The sequence below is a fragment of the Prionailurus bengalensis genome, chromosome D2 (assembly GCF_016509475.1).
Source record: "Prionailurus bengalensis isolate Pbe53 chromosome D2, Fcat_Pben_1.1_paternal_pri, whole genome shotgun sequence".
NCBI classification, from domain to species: domain Eukaryota; kingdom Metazoa; phylum Chordata; class Mammalia; order Carnivora; family Felidae; genus Prionailurus; species Prionailurus bengalensis.
Window position 1 is genome coordinate 47,812,801 of NC_057351.1, and position 19,193 is coordinate 47,831,993.

The window sequence follows — 19,193 nt, forward strand, 5'->3', positions numbered from 1 at the left end:
GAGCCATCAACCCAGAGCCTGACGTGGGGCTCGAACTCACGGACCGCGAGATCGTGACCTGGCTGAAGTCGGACGCTTAACCGACTGCGCCACCCAGGCGCCCCTCAAATTATGCACTTTAAATATGTCCATTTATATCAATGATCACTTAAAGCTGTTTAAAAGATAATAGAGCTGATTGTAATGCAATATTAAAAATGCATGGTGAATTCAAAAGAAAATAGGAAAGAAGAATATGAAATATATAGCAGGGGACAAATAAAAGGAAACATCAAGATGGTAGTTAGGGCACCTGGGTGGCTCAGCCAGTTAAGTGACTGATTCTTGATTTTGTCTCAGGTCATGATCTCATGGTCATGAGATCAAGCCCTGCATCAGGCTCAATGCTGGGTGTGGAGCCTGCTTAAGATTCTGTCTCTCCCTCTCCCTCCACCCCTCTCCTCTCTCTCTCTCTCTCTCTCTCTCTCTCTCTCTCTCTCTCAAAAATAAAAAGATGGTAGAGTTATATCTAACCTTATAATGACATTACATGTAAATGGACTAAGCACTCCAATTAAAAAAGGGGACACACACACACACACACACAGAGACAGAGAGAGAGAGAACTACACCCGGTAAAAAGGAAGACTTTACCATGTGCTGGTTATAAGAATAACATTTAAATATATACAGTAAGAAATTCCAAGAAACATCAAGCAAAAGAAAGCTTGTGTGACCATAGTAATATATATTAAAAAAATAGACTTCACAGTGTATTTTCAGAGATTAAGAGGTAAATTTATAATGATAAAGAAATGAAATCACCAGGAAGACATAATTTTATATGTATATTCACATAATGATAGAGCTTAAAATTCATGAAAGAAAAGTTGGAAGAACTAAAGTAAAAAGATCCACAAATATAGAGGTTTTAACATCATTATTTCAGTAATTAATAGAACAGACAAAAAAATCAGTACACATAGAGGTTTGCATGACTATCAACTAAGTGCACTTAATTGATAATTGTAGATTGTTATATTTAGCACCTGAAGATACACATTATTTTCATGTGTACATGGAAATTGCACTACTAGGTATTTACCCAAATGATACAAAAATATTTATCCAAAGGGATACATGCACCCTGATGTTTATAGCATCATTATCAACAGTGGCCAAATTATGGAAAAAGCCCACATGTCCATAGACTGATGAACAGATAAAGAAGATACGGTATATATATACAGTGGAATATTAGCAGTAAAAAAGAATGAAACCTTGCCATTTGCAGTTATGTGGATGAAGCCAGTGTGTATTATGCTAAGTGAAATATGTCAGTTAGAGAAAGACAAATATCATATGATCTCACTCATATGTGGAATTAAGAAAACAAAACAGATGAACATATGGAGAGAGAAAAAAGAGAGGCAAACCATAAGAATGACTCTTAATTATAGAGATCAAACTGAGGGTTGCTGGAGGGGAGGTGGACAGGGGATGGGCTAAATGGGTGATGGTATTAAGGAGGGCACTGTTTTATAGTTTGATTTGAACAGCGGTTACATGGCTATTTGTATACTTAGAAAATTATCAACCTGTACAATTAAAATTTGTTCATTTTACAGAATGTAAATTATACCTCATTCAATAAAATACCAAGTTAAAAAGGGAAACAAGCAAAGACAATTGTAAAAATTTAAGCTTGTCTTTCTTGACATATGTAATTCGGGATTTTGTAAATTTTACCACTCTAGACCACTCATGGAAAATATACCTTTGAAGACTTGTACAAAGAATTGTGTGGGCTATTGGTAATGACAGTTGTATGTTACCATATGCAGTGAAATGGCAATTATGTTATATTTCTGCTGAAATTTCTCATTTCCAAATATGGACAATTAAATGTCCTCTGGGACTCTTATGATTTTAGTTCCTGCTTCCTTTTTTCATACTCCTCTAAATGAATTCTCAGTGTTCCAGAGGTTTGTCCTTTTGGACCCTGTGTGTCTCATTGGGGATGGTAAATAATCCTGTAGTAAATATATCATCAGGGCATTTGAATGTATTCTCATTTATGACTGCAATGATCCTCAGCTACTCTGAAAGGTGGGGAGCAACTGGTTGATGGGAAAGTGACTAACAAGAGTCCAAAGGAAAGTGACCTTTGTTGTCTCTTCTTCCTGACTTTCTTGTGGTATGGATGCATAACTGACCAAATTTGATGTTTATGATGGACTGGGTCATCGTATGCCATAGACTGGATATAAATATGTTCAGGAATTTTAAATGGTTGCATCAGCAAATTCTGGTGCATATTTGTGATACTTTCTGTTGTCTTGATCTAGGATTTATCAGTCCAGTTGCTATAGGGGAAAACTATGACTGTCAGTCCTCCAGAGTTTAGAAATCTCTGTCTTCCATGAAAAAAAAAATCAGCCTTAATCATTTCCTATTAATTTAAGACATAAGGCATTTATTGATTTCTTCAATAGTTCAAGGAAAAGTACGTCTCATTTAAGAGTGTTCTTCCCCACCCTGCGTTCCATTAGCCTAGGAGAAAATTCCTGGCTTGTCAGAAGAAAAGAGAAGCATATTGTCAAAGAAACTGTTTCCTGTAAGCTGCTTCTTGGTGAGTACTTGACTATGAGGATACTTGCAACCTAACAGGTCACATATTTAAAGCAGAGACTTGTTATGTTTAAGTTTGTATTGTGGGTCATGCATAGTTACTGTAATAGGTTTAGCTAAATCAAAGAATTAAGTAAAGTACAATTTAATTATGGTGACTTACTCACTAGAGCACTGATTTCCAATGGATGCCCAGATTCGTTCCCCAAAGATAACATATCAATTCATCTGGCTTCTAGGTACACACTGGCATTAACAAAACAAAGCAAAACAAAACAATGTTCCTCTAGTGATTGCAAAGGGGATACAGGTGTAATTCCATCACACCAAAATCTTCTGGTGTAACAAAAATATTACCAGAAAACAATATTGAAGGGTAATTTATGACTAAGAGCAGAAGGAAGAATTTTTCTGTCAGGTGGGTAGAGTGAGAGGGAAACTGACTCACCCATTAAATGTTTATTCATTGATTCTGAACAACCAAGTCATGTAACCATGCCTCTAGCCCCCAACCTTTAGACATAGTTTCTCTTAAACCCAAAGACTGGGTAGTTATGAGATATTGTGCTAAACTAGGTTTCCTCCTTACTCTTTTTTTGAATATGAAATTTATTGTCAAATTGGTTTCCATACCACACCCAGTGCTCATCCCAACAGGTGCCCTCTTCAGTGCCTATCACCCACTTTCCCCTCCCTCCCACCCCCCATCAACCCTCAGTTTATTCTCAGTTTTTAAGAGTCTCTTATGGTTTGCCTCCCACCCTCTCTAACTTTTTTTTCCCTTCCTCTCCCCCATGGTCTTCTGTTAAGTTTCTCAGGGTCCACATAAGAGTGAAAACATACGGTATCTGTCTTTCTCTGTAGGACTTATTTCACTTAGCATAACACTCTCTTGCTTACTCTTAAGGTCTTGGGTAAAGAACTCAGGCTGAACCAATTTCAGGTCAGGAAAATAACTGGTTTGGAACATGCTAATAGGAAAATGATCTCCTTGCCAATTTCTTTTTCTTTTCTTTTCTTTTCTTTTCTTTTCTTTTCTTTTCTTTTCTTTTCTTTTTTTCTTTCTTTCTTTCTTTCTTTCTTTCTTTCTTGTATGTATGTATGTATGTATGTATGTATGTGTAGAGTGTGCACAAGTGGGAGAGGGGCAGAGATAAAGAGAGACAGAATCCCAAGCAGGCTCCACACCATCAGTGCAGAACCTGATGTGGGGCTGGAACTTATGAACTGTGAGATCGTGAACTGAACCCAGATCAAGAATTGGATGCTAAACCGACTGAGCCACCCAGGTGCCCCCCCACCCACAGTTTCTATTTCCAGAGGACTGAAGTCAGTACATAGGAGAGCTTCATATATTGCATATTATACCTGAAGTATAGAAATTAAAACTGTGACCCCATAAAAATATTCTTTGTGGGATGATAATCTTCATTGTTATCTGTTAGTTTTATACATTATGTGTAAACAATAATTTTCAATTTGCATTCTTTACCTTATGGACTTATTAAAAATATTTTCTGGGGCGCCTGGGTGGATCAGTCGGTTGAGCATCCGACTTCGGCTCAGGTCATGATCTCACAGTTTGAGTTCAAGCCCCACGTTGGGCTCTGTGCTGATAGCTCAGAGCCTGGATCCTGCTTCAGATTCTGTGTCTCCATCTCTCTCTGCCCTATCCCCACTCATGCTCTGTCTCTCTCTGTCTTAAAAATAATAAAATATGGGGCGCCTGGGTGGCTCAGTCGGTTGGGCGGCCGACTTCAGCTCAGGTCATGATCTTGTGGTCCATGAGTTCGAGCCCCGCGTCGGGCTCTGGGCTGACAGCTCGGAGCCTGGAGCCTGTTTCAGATTCTGTGTCTCCCTCTCTCTGACCCTCCCCCGTTCATACTCTGTCTCTCTCTGTCTCAAAAATAAATAAACGTTAAAAAAAAATTAAAAAAAAATAATAAAATATTAAAAAAAATATTTTCCAAAAAAGTAAAGTTGCACATTAAAATTTATTTTCAAAAATAAACAATAAGCCTTCAATTTTTACAATTTAATAATAGAAAAAGTTCAAAATCTTTTATAATACAGCATTTAAATGATACAAAATAAGCCCTCATTCAGAGTTGTAGCTGCAAGTAGTAGTTATTTTTTTAATAGTGGCCATGATTTAAATTTTTTATTCTTTGATGATAGGAATCCCTTGATGATAGTGTTTTCTGTTTAACAGATCCAACAGAGTTGATGACAGAGAAATGGAGATAAACATGGAGGTGAGGAATGAGACAACAATCCAAGAATTCATTCTGGAAGGGTTTCCTGCCATCCAGTACCTGGGGAACATCTTCTTCCTGATGCATCTGCTGGCATATCTGGCCTCTATCACAGGAAATATGGTGATCATCATTATCACTTGGGCTGACCATCGCCTCCAGACACCGATGTATATTTTACTCAGCACTTTCTCCTTCTCTGAATGCTGTTTTATTACCACAGTTATTCCTAAACTGCTGTCCATCTTTCTTTCAGGAAGGCAAACAATTTCCTTTACTTCTTGTCTCACACAAGCCTTTTATTTTCTGTTTTTTGGGTCAATAATTTTTTTCCTGATGGCTGTGATGTCCTTGGATCGATACCTGGCCATTTGCAAACCTCTGCACTACCCGGCCATCATGAACCTGAGGGTTAGTTTCCTTCTGGCTTTCTTCTGCAATGCTTTGTCCTTCATCTTGATCACTGGTCTGGTGCTCAAGGTTTCTCAGTTATCCTTCTGTGGCCCCAATGTCATCTCTCATTTCTTTTGTGACCTCGGCTCCCTGATTCATCTCTCTTGTTCTGACACTGGGTCTGTTGAAATATATGTCCTCTTCCTTGCTCTGCTTGTCATTCTGATATCTCTCATTTTAACCATCATTGCATACAGCAATATAGTAGTCACAATTGTGTGACTCCCATCAGCCAAGGAGCGACAGAAAGCTTTCTCCACCTGCTCCTCTCACCTCATCGTCCTCTCTCTGATGTATGGCAGCTGTGTCTTTATATACGTGAAACCAAAGCAAACAAATAGGCTGGACTCCAACAGGGAGGCTGCCCTTGTGAACACAGTGGTGACCCCACTGTTGAACCCTGTCATCTACACTCTGCGGAACAAGCAGGTCCATCAGGCTCTGAGGGATGCTCTGTCCAGGGTGAGGTTGCAGAAACAGAGCTTTGGAGGGTAAGTGGATCTTCTTGGTCTTCTAGTTCAATTTCCCATTATTGCAGAAATCTTTCCTATAGAATCTCTACATATAGTGATCTAGCATATGCTAATTTCATCTAGATGGTACTATCTTACTTTGCAATGCAATACTTTTCACTATTTGAAAATTCATCTTAGTTCTCTATATTATGCTGAAGGATATCTTGATTTTCTACTCAGTGGTCTTTTATGAATTCAATTCAAACAACTAGGTTCTCTATGGAGAACCTAGTATACATAAATCATATAATATAATTTTTTTAAGCTAAGAATTTAAAAAGTTATCAATAAAATAATAATAATAATAATTGCTGGTACATTCTTATGCTTGAGTTTTCTGATACCTAAGAAAACATAGAAAACATTACCATTTTATGTATTCATGGTTTGAAATTTTAGAAACAAATTGTTTCTGAAAATTACATAAAGTCATATAATAGCCTAATTAAAATTAATGGTATTTCATTAATTGTATCTTTTATGTAAATGAACCAGCAGTAAGCTGGTTCTTTCTTTGGGTCAATTGGTTTTAGAGGCATAAGTAGCTCAGGGTAACCTAGAGGTGGTTAGGCACTTTGACATTGTCATCTTCTAGTGTATCAAATGTAACCAATAAAATTGTCTTTAATTCTTTATTGAAACATAAATAAAAGGCAAAACTTTTTAATTTGTTCAACTTTTCCCCCTGTAATTGATATTGCCAAGCCTTGGTCCCAGTAGGTTACTGAAAAATAGGTGATCCCACTACCAGATTCTCTCCCCACATGTAAGAGATATTTTCTCCCAATGTGATTTTAGGTGTGGGAGCTGCCACCATCTTTCAGGTTAAGCTAAATTATGGTCAACATTTTATGCAGCAAACTAACAGAACTCCAAATTAGGAAAGTTTAAAAGGAAAATGAATGCATTGATAATTAAAAAATGGATTAAAATTGGGTCAGTTATTGTGTTTGTAGCTTCTTGGAGTAGGTGGCTCCCTCCCCACTGAAAACAATTGGCCCTAATGGGAAGTAGTACCTGTCACATCTGACACGACATGTACATGGTGTGCATTTGATGTTTACTGTGTCTGATTTGATTGTGTATATTCCTTTCCTGCTTGATTTGAGAATTTCTTATATTTAAGGCATATTCTGATTAGGAAGAACTTTAGACTATCAAAGAATGTTGAGTGATTTAGATTTTTATGTCTGGGAATGGTCTGATTATAAACTGTCCTGGGCGTTATGGTCTTCCAAGGACTGTTGTGTCTATGTCCCTCCTTTCTCCAAAGAAGAAGATAATTTCTGAACCTAATCTAAAGGCAGGGAACTCCTGAGAATTCTCTGCTTTTGGTTTCTGTGCATTAGATAAAATAGCCACCTCTTCCAATTTTCACAGCCTGACCTCATGAACCAGACTAGTGTAGGAGATGAACCTCTAGGTATTTTTGTAGATGCTATTTATTAAGTTGAGGTAGTTACCCTGTAGTCCTATCTTATTAGGAGTTTATTTTTGTTTTTTATCATGAATGAGCAGGGAAGATACTCCTTGCTCGACTCAGATGAAGCCACTAGAAGAAGGTATGGTTTTTCTGTTGGTATTTGGATGGAGTAGGGTTAGTATTGATAAAAATTCTGTTATTAGGGCATTCTTCTCCAAGTTTGGGTTAGGGGGAAAAGTTTTATTTTTTTTTAACTATTTAAAAAAATCTGTCGGTTCTGAGTTGGAGGGTTCTGGAGCACCCTGTCTGGGATATATGAAAGGCAATGAGGTATCTCAGTATGTGGATCCTGAGAAACTTAACAGAAGACTACGGAGGAGGGGACAGGGGAAAAGTTACAGAGAAGGAAGGAGGAAAACCATAAGAGACTCTTAAATACTGAGAACAAACTGAGGGTTGATGGAGGGTGGGGGAGAGGGGAAAGTGGGTGATGGTCATTGAGGAGGGCACCTGTTGGGATGAGCACTGGGTGTTGTATGGAAACCAATTTGACAATAAATTATATTTAATATAAACAAATTAAAAAAAAGAAAGGCAATAAAGAAACCCAGGGAAACGACTGCCATATCATTCCTCAAGTCCCAAGGTCCCTAGGCCATCTACTATCTTCTTTCTATTTTTCAGAATCTTTCTATCATTCTTTGTTGTGTTATGTCCAGGGTATTCTAATTTAAAGAGGGAAGACCTGGGGTGGGGGCGGGGGGAAGGGTTATTTCACCTTGGTGGAACAGAAAGTCCTTAATGAACTCCTTGAAATCAGTTATTTTAGAATGAAAAGTATTACTTTGTTAAAGATGTTTCTCATATGACAGCCCATGAAAATTGAAGGATTGATTCACAGAGGAAACTTCTTAGTATTAGTAGGTATACAATTTGCAGAGAAAGTGTCAATTTCAGGAGAAATAAACTAGGGAGTTGAAAAAAATTCAATGTTTTGGTTTGAGTTACTCCAGAAGCAGACCCAGAAGCAAGAATTTGAAGACAAGTAGTTTACTGGAGAGTTTATTCCATGAATAACCAGTAGGGAGGAGGGAAAGTGCTATAGTAAAAAGAATTGTGTATTACCAAGCCAGTTACCCTTCTGGGAAATTGGAGCCCAATCTCACTGTGGAATTCTGTGTAGCAGTATAATACATTCTTATGAATTATTCAAACCCAGAATAAAAGAAGATGGGGTATGTATATAACAATTCCGCACCCATCATCCATTGAGGATTGCTTGTGGGAGTGTTCTTTCGCTAGCCCTTCTGGCTTGTCTTATGCTCAGAAAAATGTGCTCCCAGGGCCAAAAATAGTGCACTGACAGAGTTTGCAGGAATTTATAGTAAACAACCTATAGGCTGCCTGTCAAGTTGAATCCAAGGTAATATGGGTGGGGCCTAGCAGTGTCTTCTTCAATCCACCCTTTACACTAATTAGATTCACTTGCCCACCACCTTAAATTCACACTGTTAAAAAAGAATCAGTCAGAAATGAAGAATGCAAAACCTGAGATTGGAAACAGGCTTGATGCAACGAACAGTATGCTGGAAGAAACAGAGGAATGAGTTAGTGATATAGAAGACAAAATAATGGAAAATAAGCTGAACAAAATAGAGAAGTAAAAAATTATAGAATACGAGAATAGACTTAAGGAACTCAGCAACTTCATCAAACACAATAACATTCATATTATAGGAGTCCCAGAAGAAGAAGAAGAGAGAAAGGGGGGCAGAAAATTGAGGAAATAATAGCTGAATATCTCCCTAACCTGGGGAAAGAAACAGATATCCAAATCCAGGAGGCACAGAAAGTTCCCATCAAAATAAACAAAAGTAGGCCAACACCAAGATGTATTGTGGTTAAATTTGCAAAATACAGCAATTAAAAAAAATCCTAAAAGCAGCAAGACAAAAGAAGTCCTTAACTTACAAGGGAAGACTCATAAGGCTAGCTGTAGATTTCTCAATAGAAACTTAGCAACTGGAAGGGAGTGGCATGATGTATTTATAGTACTGCATGGGAAAAATATGCAGTCAAGAATGCTTTATCCAGTAAGGCTATCATTCAGAATAGAAAGAGAGATGAAGAGTTTCTTAGACAAACAAAAACTAAAGGAGTTCGTGACCACTAAACCAGCCCTGCAAGGAATATAAAAGGGGACTCTTTGAGTGTAAAGAAACACCAAAAGTGACAAAGACGAGAAAGAATCTCCAACAGCAATGACAAATCAAGTAATAAAATGTCACTAAATACATATCTATCAATAATTACTCTGTATTGGACTAAATTCTCTAACCAAAAGACATAGGGAGCCAGAATGGATCAAAAAGCAAGACCCACCTATCTGCTGCCTAGAAGAGGCTAATTTTAGACTTAAAGGCACCTGCATATTGAAAGTGGGGGGATGGAGAACCATTTATTATGCATATAAATCAAAGGAAAGCCTGAGTAGCAATACTTATATCGACAAAATAGACTTTAAAACAAAGACTAGCAAGAGATGAAAAAGGGCACCATATCATAACAAAGTGGACAATCCAACAATGAGATATAAAAGTTGTTACTATTCATGCACCCAACATGGAGACACCCAAATATATAAAACAATAACAACCATAAAATAACTCATTGATAATAATACAGTAATAGTAAGGGGCTTTAACACCACCCTTACATCAATGTACAGATCATCTAAACAGAAAACAAACAAGGAAAAAATGGCTCTGAATGATACACCGACCAGATGGACTTAGAAATATTCACAACATTCCATCCTACAACAGCAGAATACACATTCTTTTCGGTGCAAATGGGATAGTATCCAGAATCCATCACATATTAGGTCACAAATAAGGCCTCAACAAATACAAAGAGACTAGGTGCAAATGGGACATTCTCCAGAATAGATCACACAGTGGTAGCAAATCAGACTTCAACAAACACAAAAAGATTGAAATCATACCACACATTTTTTTTCTGAGCACAATACTACAAAACTTGGAGTCAACCACAAGAAAAAGTTTGGAAACCCCACAAATACATGGGGGGTTCAAGAACATGCTACTAAAGAATCAATGGGTCAACCAGGAAATTTAAAAAGAAATTTAAAAAGTATATATGGAAACAAAATAAAATGAAAGCACAGTGGTCCAAAACTTTGGGGATGCAGCAAAAGCAATTCCAAGAGGAAATTATATGGCAATACAGGCCTACCTCAAGAGTCAAGAAAAATCTCAAATAAACAACCAAATCTTACACCTAAAGGAACTAGAAAAAGAACAACAAATGAAACCTAAAGCCAGCAAAAGCAGGGAGATAAAGATTACAGGAGAAGTAAATGATATAGAAAACCCCCCAAAAAGAGTAGAACAGATCAGTGAAACTAGGAGCTGGTTCCCTGAAAAAATTAGTACAATTGATAAACCTTCAGCCAGACTTATCAAAAAGAAAAGAGAAAGTACCCAAATAAATAAAATCACACATGAGAGAGGAGCAATAAAAACCAACACCACAGAAATATAAACATCCAGAAGAGAATATTATGGGAGTGCCTGAGTGACTCAGTCAGTTAAACGTCCAACACTTGATTTTGGCTCAGATCATGATCTCATGGTTCATGAGATAGAGCCCTACATTAGGCTGCGCACTGACAGTGTGAAGCCTGCTTGGGATTCTCTCTCTTCCTCTGCCCCTCCCTGCTCATGAACATGCACTTTCTCTGAAAATAAATAAACATTTAAAAATAAAATAAATCACATTTTTTAGAACAACAAAAAAGAAGACAATATTACAAAAAATTATATTCCAATAAATTGGACAATCTGGAAGATATGGATAAATTTTTAGAAACATATAAACACCCCAAACTGAAGCAGGCAGAAATAGAAAACTTGAACAGACTGATAACAAGCAAAGAATTTGAATCATAAAATTCAAATACAATTTGAATTATAAAAAAAAAGTCTCCCAACAAAAAAAGTCCAGGGCCAGATGGCTTCACGGGTGAATTTTAACAAACTTTTAAGGAAGAATTAATACCTATTCTTCTCAAACTGTTCCAAAAATAGAAATAGAAGGAAAATTTCCAAACTCATTCTATCAGGCCAGCATTATCTTCACACCAAACCCAGACAACGATTCCACTAAAAAGGGGAAATACAGGCCAATGTTCCTGATGAACGTGGATTCAAAAATTCTAAATAATGAAAGACAGATATCATATGTTTTCACTCATATGTGGATCTTGAGAAACTTAACAGACGACCATGGGGGAAGGGTAGGGGGAAAATAGTTACAAACAGAGGGGGAGGGAGGCAAACCATAAGAGACTTTTAAATATGGAGAACAAACTGAGGGTTGATGGGTGTGGGGGGAGAGGGGAAAATGGGTGATGGGCATTGAGGAGGGCACTTGTTGGGATGAGCACTGGGTGTTGTATGTGAGCCAATTTGATAATAAATTATATTTAAAACAAAACAAAAACAAAAATTCTAAATAAAATAATAGCAAATTGAATCCAACAATACATTAAAAGAATCATTTACCACAATCAAGTGGGATTTGTTCTGGGGCTGCAAGGGTGGTTCAATATTTGCAAATCAATCAATGTGATATACAATATTAATAAAAGAAAGGATAAGAACCATCCAATCCTCTCAATAGATGCAGAAAAAGCATTTGACAAAGTACAACATCCATTCATAATAAAAACCCTCAACAATGTAGGGTAAGAGGGAACATACGTCAACATTTTAAAGGCCAAATATGAAAAACCCACAGCTAATATGAATCTCAATGGGGAAAAACTGAGAGCTTTTCCTCTATGGTCAAGAATAAGACAGGGATGTCCTCTCTCACTGCTGTTCTTTAACATTGTACTGGAAATCCTAGCCTCAGCAATCAGACAACAAAAAGAAATAATGGCTCCCATATTGGCAAGGAAGAAGACAAAGTTTCACTAACTATTTGCAGGTGGCATGATACTCTATAGAGAAAACCCGTAAGACACCACCAAAAAATTGCTAGAACTGACTTACAAATTCAGTAACATTGCAGGATACAAAATCAACGTATAGAAATCTGTGGCATATCTAGACACCAATAATGAAGCAGGAGAAAGAGAAATTAAGAAGTCAATTCCATTACCAATGCAACAAAAGCAATAAGATACTGAAGAATAAACCAACCAAAGAAGTGAAAGACCTGTACTCTGAAAACTATAAAACACTGATGAAGAAAACTGAAAGGACACAGAGAAATGGAAAGACATTCATGCTCATGGATTGGAAGAACAAATATTGTTAAAATGTCTATATTACCTATAGGAATCTACACATTTAATGTAATCCATATGAAATTACCAACAGTATTTTTCACAGAGGAGTACAAACAATCCTAAAATTTGTATGGAACCACAATAGCCACAGCAACCTTGAAAAGGAAAAGTAAAGATGGGGGCATCATGATTCTGGATTTCAGGTTATATTACAAAGCTGTAGTAATCAAAACAATATGGTAATAGAGCAAAAATAGACACATAGATCAATGGAACAGAATGGAAAATGCAGAACTGAGCCACAACTACGTGGTCCATTAATCTTTGGCAAAGCAGGAAAGAATAGCCAATGGAAAAAAGACAGTCTCTTCAACAAATGGTGTTTGGGAAAACTGGACAGCAACATGCGACAGGATGAAACTGCACCGCCTTCTTTCACCATACAAAAAGATAAACTCAAAATGGATGAATGATCTAAACGTGGGACAGGAAACCATTAAATCCTAGAGGAGAATACAGGCAGTTACCTCTTTGACATAGGCCATAGCAATTTCTTTCTAGAAATGTTGCTGAGGCAAGGTAAAAAAAGCAAAAATATTGCATTGAGACTGCATCAAAAAACATGAAGAAATATTGGTATTGGAGAGCCATGAAGGCACTATCCAGAAAAGTGGAACAATTTGAAATATTTGTTGGTGTCAGTTCACCACCCCTTATGCTAGATACAAAGTGTAATTAGTTCAGCTCATTTCTTTGAGTGTCCCCTTTCTAAACCTTTCCATCAAACCACATGGAGACCCTCTCCTCCCACCCTCCCACTGTCATGTTGGCATTGGTGCTCCCCAGGTGTAAGGTATTTCTGCACCATGAATATGGCACTGAATAAAATTAATACCCCATGCAAAGGATCCTTTATCTGAGCATTAAAATGTATAGTCTCACTTTGCTCTGGCTTCTGTAACTCATCTCCCATATTCTTTATTTTTCCTAACTTCCAACTGAGAATATTACCATGGAGTCCAGGTTTGGCCTGGATTGAAAGTAAAGTGTGTTGATGGAGAGATGTTATAAAAACGATTTTGTCTATTAGTGGGAAGGTGGAACCCACATGAAACTCATGAAAGTTTCTGTAATATTTGTCTTGACCTTGTAAGTTCAATACTTATGAGGGAAGATTCAAGCAGAACAAATTTCCATACAGCTACCATATGCCCCAGGGTTGCCTGCAAATACATTTGGGAGTGTAGTCCACTTCTCTGTATTTCAATGGGAAGCCAAGGCCACGGAAAAATGGATCACTCCTGCCACTGCAGCCTAGCTGAGGTACCGAGGAGAGGAAGCAGTTTTTCAAGCCAATGGTTGCTATGGATACAGCTTCTCCACCCTAAGGCTCACATCTCTTCCTCTATTCCATCTAGAAAGAATCTGAGGATCCACTTCCCAGATACTTTCAAAGAGAGAGGGTCCTGCCAGGCTAGAGATTTTATAGAAATCACCAAGTATTCCTTTTCTTCCCCGAAGAGGAAGAAGTGTGTGCTTTCCTTTTCAAGGAGATTGTGGAACAAAATTAAGATATCTTTTAGATGAAAATATGCAATGAAAAGAATCATAACATTGGTAGAAGCATGAAGAATGATTGACCAAGAAAGGTGGACTTCACCAGTATCTTCCCAAAAGACTGATGAAAGCCAGGGTGTATGCTCTGGCATACACCACATGTAGAAAATTGTACTCTGGACTTGTACCTCAAATTAGTAGCAACATTCAGCTTGGGATTTTAGAAACCCTTGGGAAATTGTCATATAGTTTTCTTGAAAACTCTTGGCAGAGAACAGTGTGGACATCTGGGAATCAGTGTCACCATAAATAATGAGAAGATAAATAAAATAAATAAGGGTTGCCCTAGTAACTTGTTCTCAACAGTGACCAATTAGCTGCCCCCAGGACACCAGCTGTGCCTTTACTTTCTGCCCCTGTGTCTTCATCATCTAGTAAAATTAGGGGACTGCACTCTCTGCTCACTGGCTGGGTCCATCCTGGTTTGGTGACCAGTCTTGTATAAAAAATATCAGAGAGCCTCAGACTTGCATGTCAGCAGATTCTCATTGTCAATGCAGTAAAACAAGGATGCTTCTCTATATGGAAAGGTGAAGATATGATGGAGGAGCATGGTGGAGTACAAGGTATCTTGGAGCAGGTGCACCAGTGACAGTGGAGCACTACGGCAGAAGGACCTTGTCTCAGGACCCAGGGATAAACCTATAAGAAGCCGGTGAATGAGGTAGACCACAATGTTGCATGTTAGGCGGACTTTTACCCACTTGGGAGAAGAACCCTAAGTCTGAGATTCCAGCTCTAGCCCAGAATTGGCGGTAGTGAAATGTGGTTGTTTTACTCCAGCTGCTCCTTTCTGGGGTTTCAGTGGTGTAGGCTGCCATGTAGCCTTGCTGTGGTACGAAACATTTTGGGCTATAGAAAGAGAGCTTTGTCAGCCAGACACTGGCAACATGGGATGCATATTCACCCTACTGTAGGACAACAGGCTATGATAAATGCATTTACTTCTCTCCTTTCCTCTCAGCCCACAGCAAGCTCTCGATTTCTTGGAAGATAATAGTTGCAAGAGGAGGAAGTCCTGCCTGCCATGAGGTGACTCCTATGTGTGACTGGCCTCAGGGACCGTGGTGATTTGTGGACTTACTGGGGACAACTGGAACAGAAGCAGAAGCTCCTTCAGGCTGGGGGTGAGCACTTTGGTTTCACAAGCAGCACTTTAGGGGATCTGGCCCACAGTGGGTTAGTGAGAGTGACACATTTCACACTCCCAGTGTTTAGCCTATTTTTGAGATACTAGAGCCAAGAAGCTTAAGAAAAGTCATTGATTGAGAGGACTGAAGAGAGAAGAATGTTCACTGAGTTTCATGGAAGAGTCAGTGTATGTGTGCCAGGTTCCCAGAATATCCTCTTAAGTAGGTTAATCCTGTGACCTACTGTCAGTCCCACCGCCCTCACAGGCCAGCATGAACCCAAGGGGTGGGTGGTCAATTCTGGACTTACAGTTCATGTCCTGTTGTTGAGCAGCATCCAATGTCTCTGGTCTCTAGTTTCTTCTATAAAATTCTTGAGCTAAAGTAGATGCTCTCTAAGCCCTGTGTCATTCCACAGGCCAGTAACTCATCAGTGGTTATAACTAAGGGTAGAAACAAGTAAGCTATGAAGCTAATCTTTCACTTAAGGTTAAGAAATCATCAACAATAAATTTACTCCCATTTTAAAATGTTTTGTCACTGCATTTGGAAACAGCAGGTACTCTGGAGTCAGGTATTCTGGCTAAAGTCCTAGCTATGTGACCCAAGTTCTCTGGAACTCTCTAAACCTCAGTTTCTGCTTCTATAAAATAAGGGGTTCATGGTTATTGTGAAGAGTCATAGAAATACTGAATTTCAATGACCCAACACAGAACAAGCATAGATCCTCAACAGATGATGATGATGACAGCTTGGACAACAGAATGTGTTGCATTATTAAAAGGGATATTCAAAGGGAATGTTACTAACATTACTCTTATGTTTACTTACAAACTGATAATATCATTAAAAACAATAAAATATATAACTACAAAAATGTCAATAACCCTGCCTATGGCTGATGCTATATTTAAGCATTACATTAAAGATCATAGCATTACAGTTAGACTTGAGGAGCAACAGGAAACATTAGCATCATATGTCAAGTGAGTTACACGCTTTAATTCTCACAAGAACATGAACAGGTAGATCTTATCAGTTTCATTTTGCTGAGGGTGAAAATGAAGTTCACAAGGTTAGCTAACTTTCCAAAGATGACCCATCTCAGGGGTTAGAACACACTGTTGAACTAGTATTGAATTCAGGTCCATCTGATTCAAGAACCAATTGACTAAACTACTTAGCCATCAGTCTAGCCACCTTCTTGGATAGGCAAATACCTTAAGCATGCTCCTCTAAAAGCTTGTGGTTGCTGATTTTGGGTTAAGACCAGCAGGGATGATGCTGTGGAAAGAGATGCCCATGGAAATGGGGAACGGGACCACCGTCCAAGAATTTACCTTGGAGGGGTTTCCTGCCATCCAACACCTGGGAAAGGTCCTCTTCCTGGTGCACCTGCTGGCCTACCTGGGATCCATTACAGGCAATGCTGTCATAGTCACCATCATCTGTGCTGACTCCCGGCTCCAGACACCTATGTACTTTTTCCTCAGCATTTTCTCCTTCTTTGAGTGTTGTTTCATAAGTGCTGTTATTCCTAAGTTGCTGGTCATCTTTCTTTTAGGCCGGCAAACCATTTCCTTTCTTGCCTGTTTCATACAAGCCTTTGTGTTTGTCTATCTGGGAGCAGCAGGTTTCCTCCTCATAGCAGTGATGTCTGTGGATCGGTACATGGCCATTTGCAAGCCTCTGCATTACCCAACCATCATGAACCTCAAGACTTGCTTCCTCTTGGTCACTGCCTGCTTCACTTTGGCCTTCACTCTCATCACTAGTCTGGTAGTAAAGGTTTCCCAGTTATCCTTCTGTGGCCCCCATGTCATTCCCCACTTCTTCTGTGACCTTGGTGCCCTGATTCATCTCTCCTGTTCTGATACAAGGTCTGTTGAAATGTTGGTCTTTGTCCTTGCTTTGTTGATCCTTTTGACATCCCTTATCATAACCGTCATCGCATACAGCAACATAGTAGTCACAATTGTGCGACTCCCATCAGCCAAGGAGCGACAGAAAGCTTTTTCCACCTGCTCGTCTCACCTCATTGTCCTCTCCATGATATACGGCAGCTGTGTCTTTATATACGTGAAACCAAAGCAAATGAACAAGCTGGACTCCAACAGGGAGGCTGCCCTTGTGAACACAGTGGTGACCCCGCTGTTGAATCCTGTCATCTACACTCTGCGGAACAAGCAGGTCCACCAGGCTCTGAGGGAGACAATGTGCAGAATGAAAGTATCAAGATAAAAAAATTATATGGCCTTGGTATGGAAGTCTTCAGAGAATCATCGTCTTCATTCTTGCCAATGTGACATCCATAGGGTTATAGTGCTGCGTCTCTGGCAGATGTCACTTCCCCTTTGTACATCCCTAGCAAAACAGAAATCTATTTTCTAGGCCACATTTTACTTGGATGTGCAAAACTATCTCTCCCTAAATATCCCACATATATGTTTTGAAAATGTTTATTTCTGTAATTTGAGAGAGATGGGGGGCAGGGAAGCTCAGAGAGAGAGAGGGAAGGAGAGAGAATCTTGACAGGGTCCAAACCCCACATGGAGGCCCAATGTGTGGCTGGATCCCATGACTGTGAGATCATGACCTGAGCCAAAATCAAGAGTCAGACACTTAACCAACTGAACCACCCTACTGTCCCTAAATATTCCACATATTGATGACAATCGATTAATTGCAAGATCCTTTACTGAATTTTGATTCTTATCTCTGATATAAACCATGTGCTTGAAATTTCTAAAATTTAGTGATTTATACTATTTTTATTTCATTTCTATCTAGCCATGAATATGATTCCACAGAATTAATAAATATTTACCAAAGGCATTTAGATAGCTAAAATGATAGATGCTTGTATATTAGGTTGTGGTTATGAAGAAAATGACAGAAATAGTACCAATGCTTGGGTCTACATTCCCTTCATCCTTAGCCCAAGGAAATAATGGTCATAGCACCCATTACCTTGGAATATATATGGTTTGCATCAGGTGTGCTCTTAAATGCTGTCCTTGGCCTTTAGCTTAGCTATATACATAGGCATCATTCTCATGCTGGAGAGGAACAGAATTGTTCTCAGTCTTAGAACATTCTGTAAGGATAGGGAATAACCACAGCATGTCACAGCTGACCAATGCTGCTATTTGCCTAAATTATTTATTCATAATCAGCCCCTCAGATGCATGAATACTTATTATTTGTTCCTATATAAAAGCTGTTACCACAGAATGTTTGTGTGTTAGTATAAGGGAGCACATGTTTCATATTTCTGTAATTTCTTCCAAAGTCTAAGTTGGTGTAATCTAAGTTATTTGCCTATCTTCTTCACATTACTGATGAAAATAAACAAATTAAGCCTTTTTTCCCCCTGGCTGACTTGTGTTGTCAATGATAAGGTTTTGTTCTGATTGATAACCTATTTTAAAACCAATATTTCCATCATCTCAATCTTTAAACTTTGTGTACCTTTAGCACTTATTTTCCAGCTAGAATGTGTCTCCTATTTCTTCAGAAGAATCATCTCTAAAAATATTAAAAACACAAGAAACAACAGCCTTGGCAAGGATGTTACAAAAGTGGAACCCCCTTACAATGTTGGTAGGAAAGAAAACTGGTGCAGCCACTCTGGAAAACAGTATGGAAGTTCCTCAAAAAGTTAAAAATAGAACAATCCAGCAATTGCACTACTAGGTTTTTACCCCCAAAATACAAAAATATTAATTTGAAGGGATACATGCACCTCAGTGTTTGTTGCAGCATTATGAGTAATAGCCAAGCCAAATTATGGGAAGAGCCCAAATGTCCATCAACTGATGAATGAATAAAGAAGATGTGGCATGCATATATGTGGAATATTACTCTGCCATA

The 19,193-nt window shown here is 38.5% G+C and overlaps 2 protein-coding genes across 2 annotated transcripts; both read left to right on the top strand.

The window, feature by feature from the left end:
• Positions 1-4,847: 4,847 nt before the first annotated feature.
• On the top strand, positions 4,848-6,141 carry LOC122492987 (olfactory receptor 6C74-like). The gene is given in 1 exon segment (XM_043596876.1): positions 4,848-6,141. A coding segment is annotated over 1 exon segment (966 nt). The 3' UTR covers positions 5,814-6,141.
• LOC122492988 (olfactory receptor 6C74-like) lies at positions 5,702-18,690 on the top strand. The gene is made up of 2 exons (XM_043596877.1): positions 5,702-5,809; positions 15,155-18,690. The coding sequence occupies exon 2, from the start codon at positions 16,599-16,601 to the stop codon at positions 17,559-17,561; it is 963 nt and encodes a 320-aa protein (XP_043452812.1). The 5' UTR covers positions 5,702-5,809; positions 15,155-16,598; the 3' UTR covers positions 17,562-18,690.
• Positions 18,691-19,193: the final 503 nt, after the last annotated feature.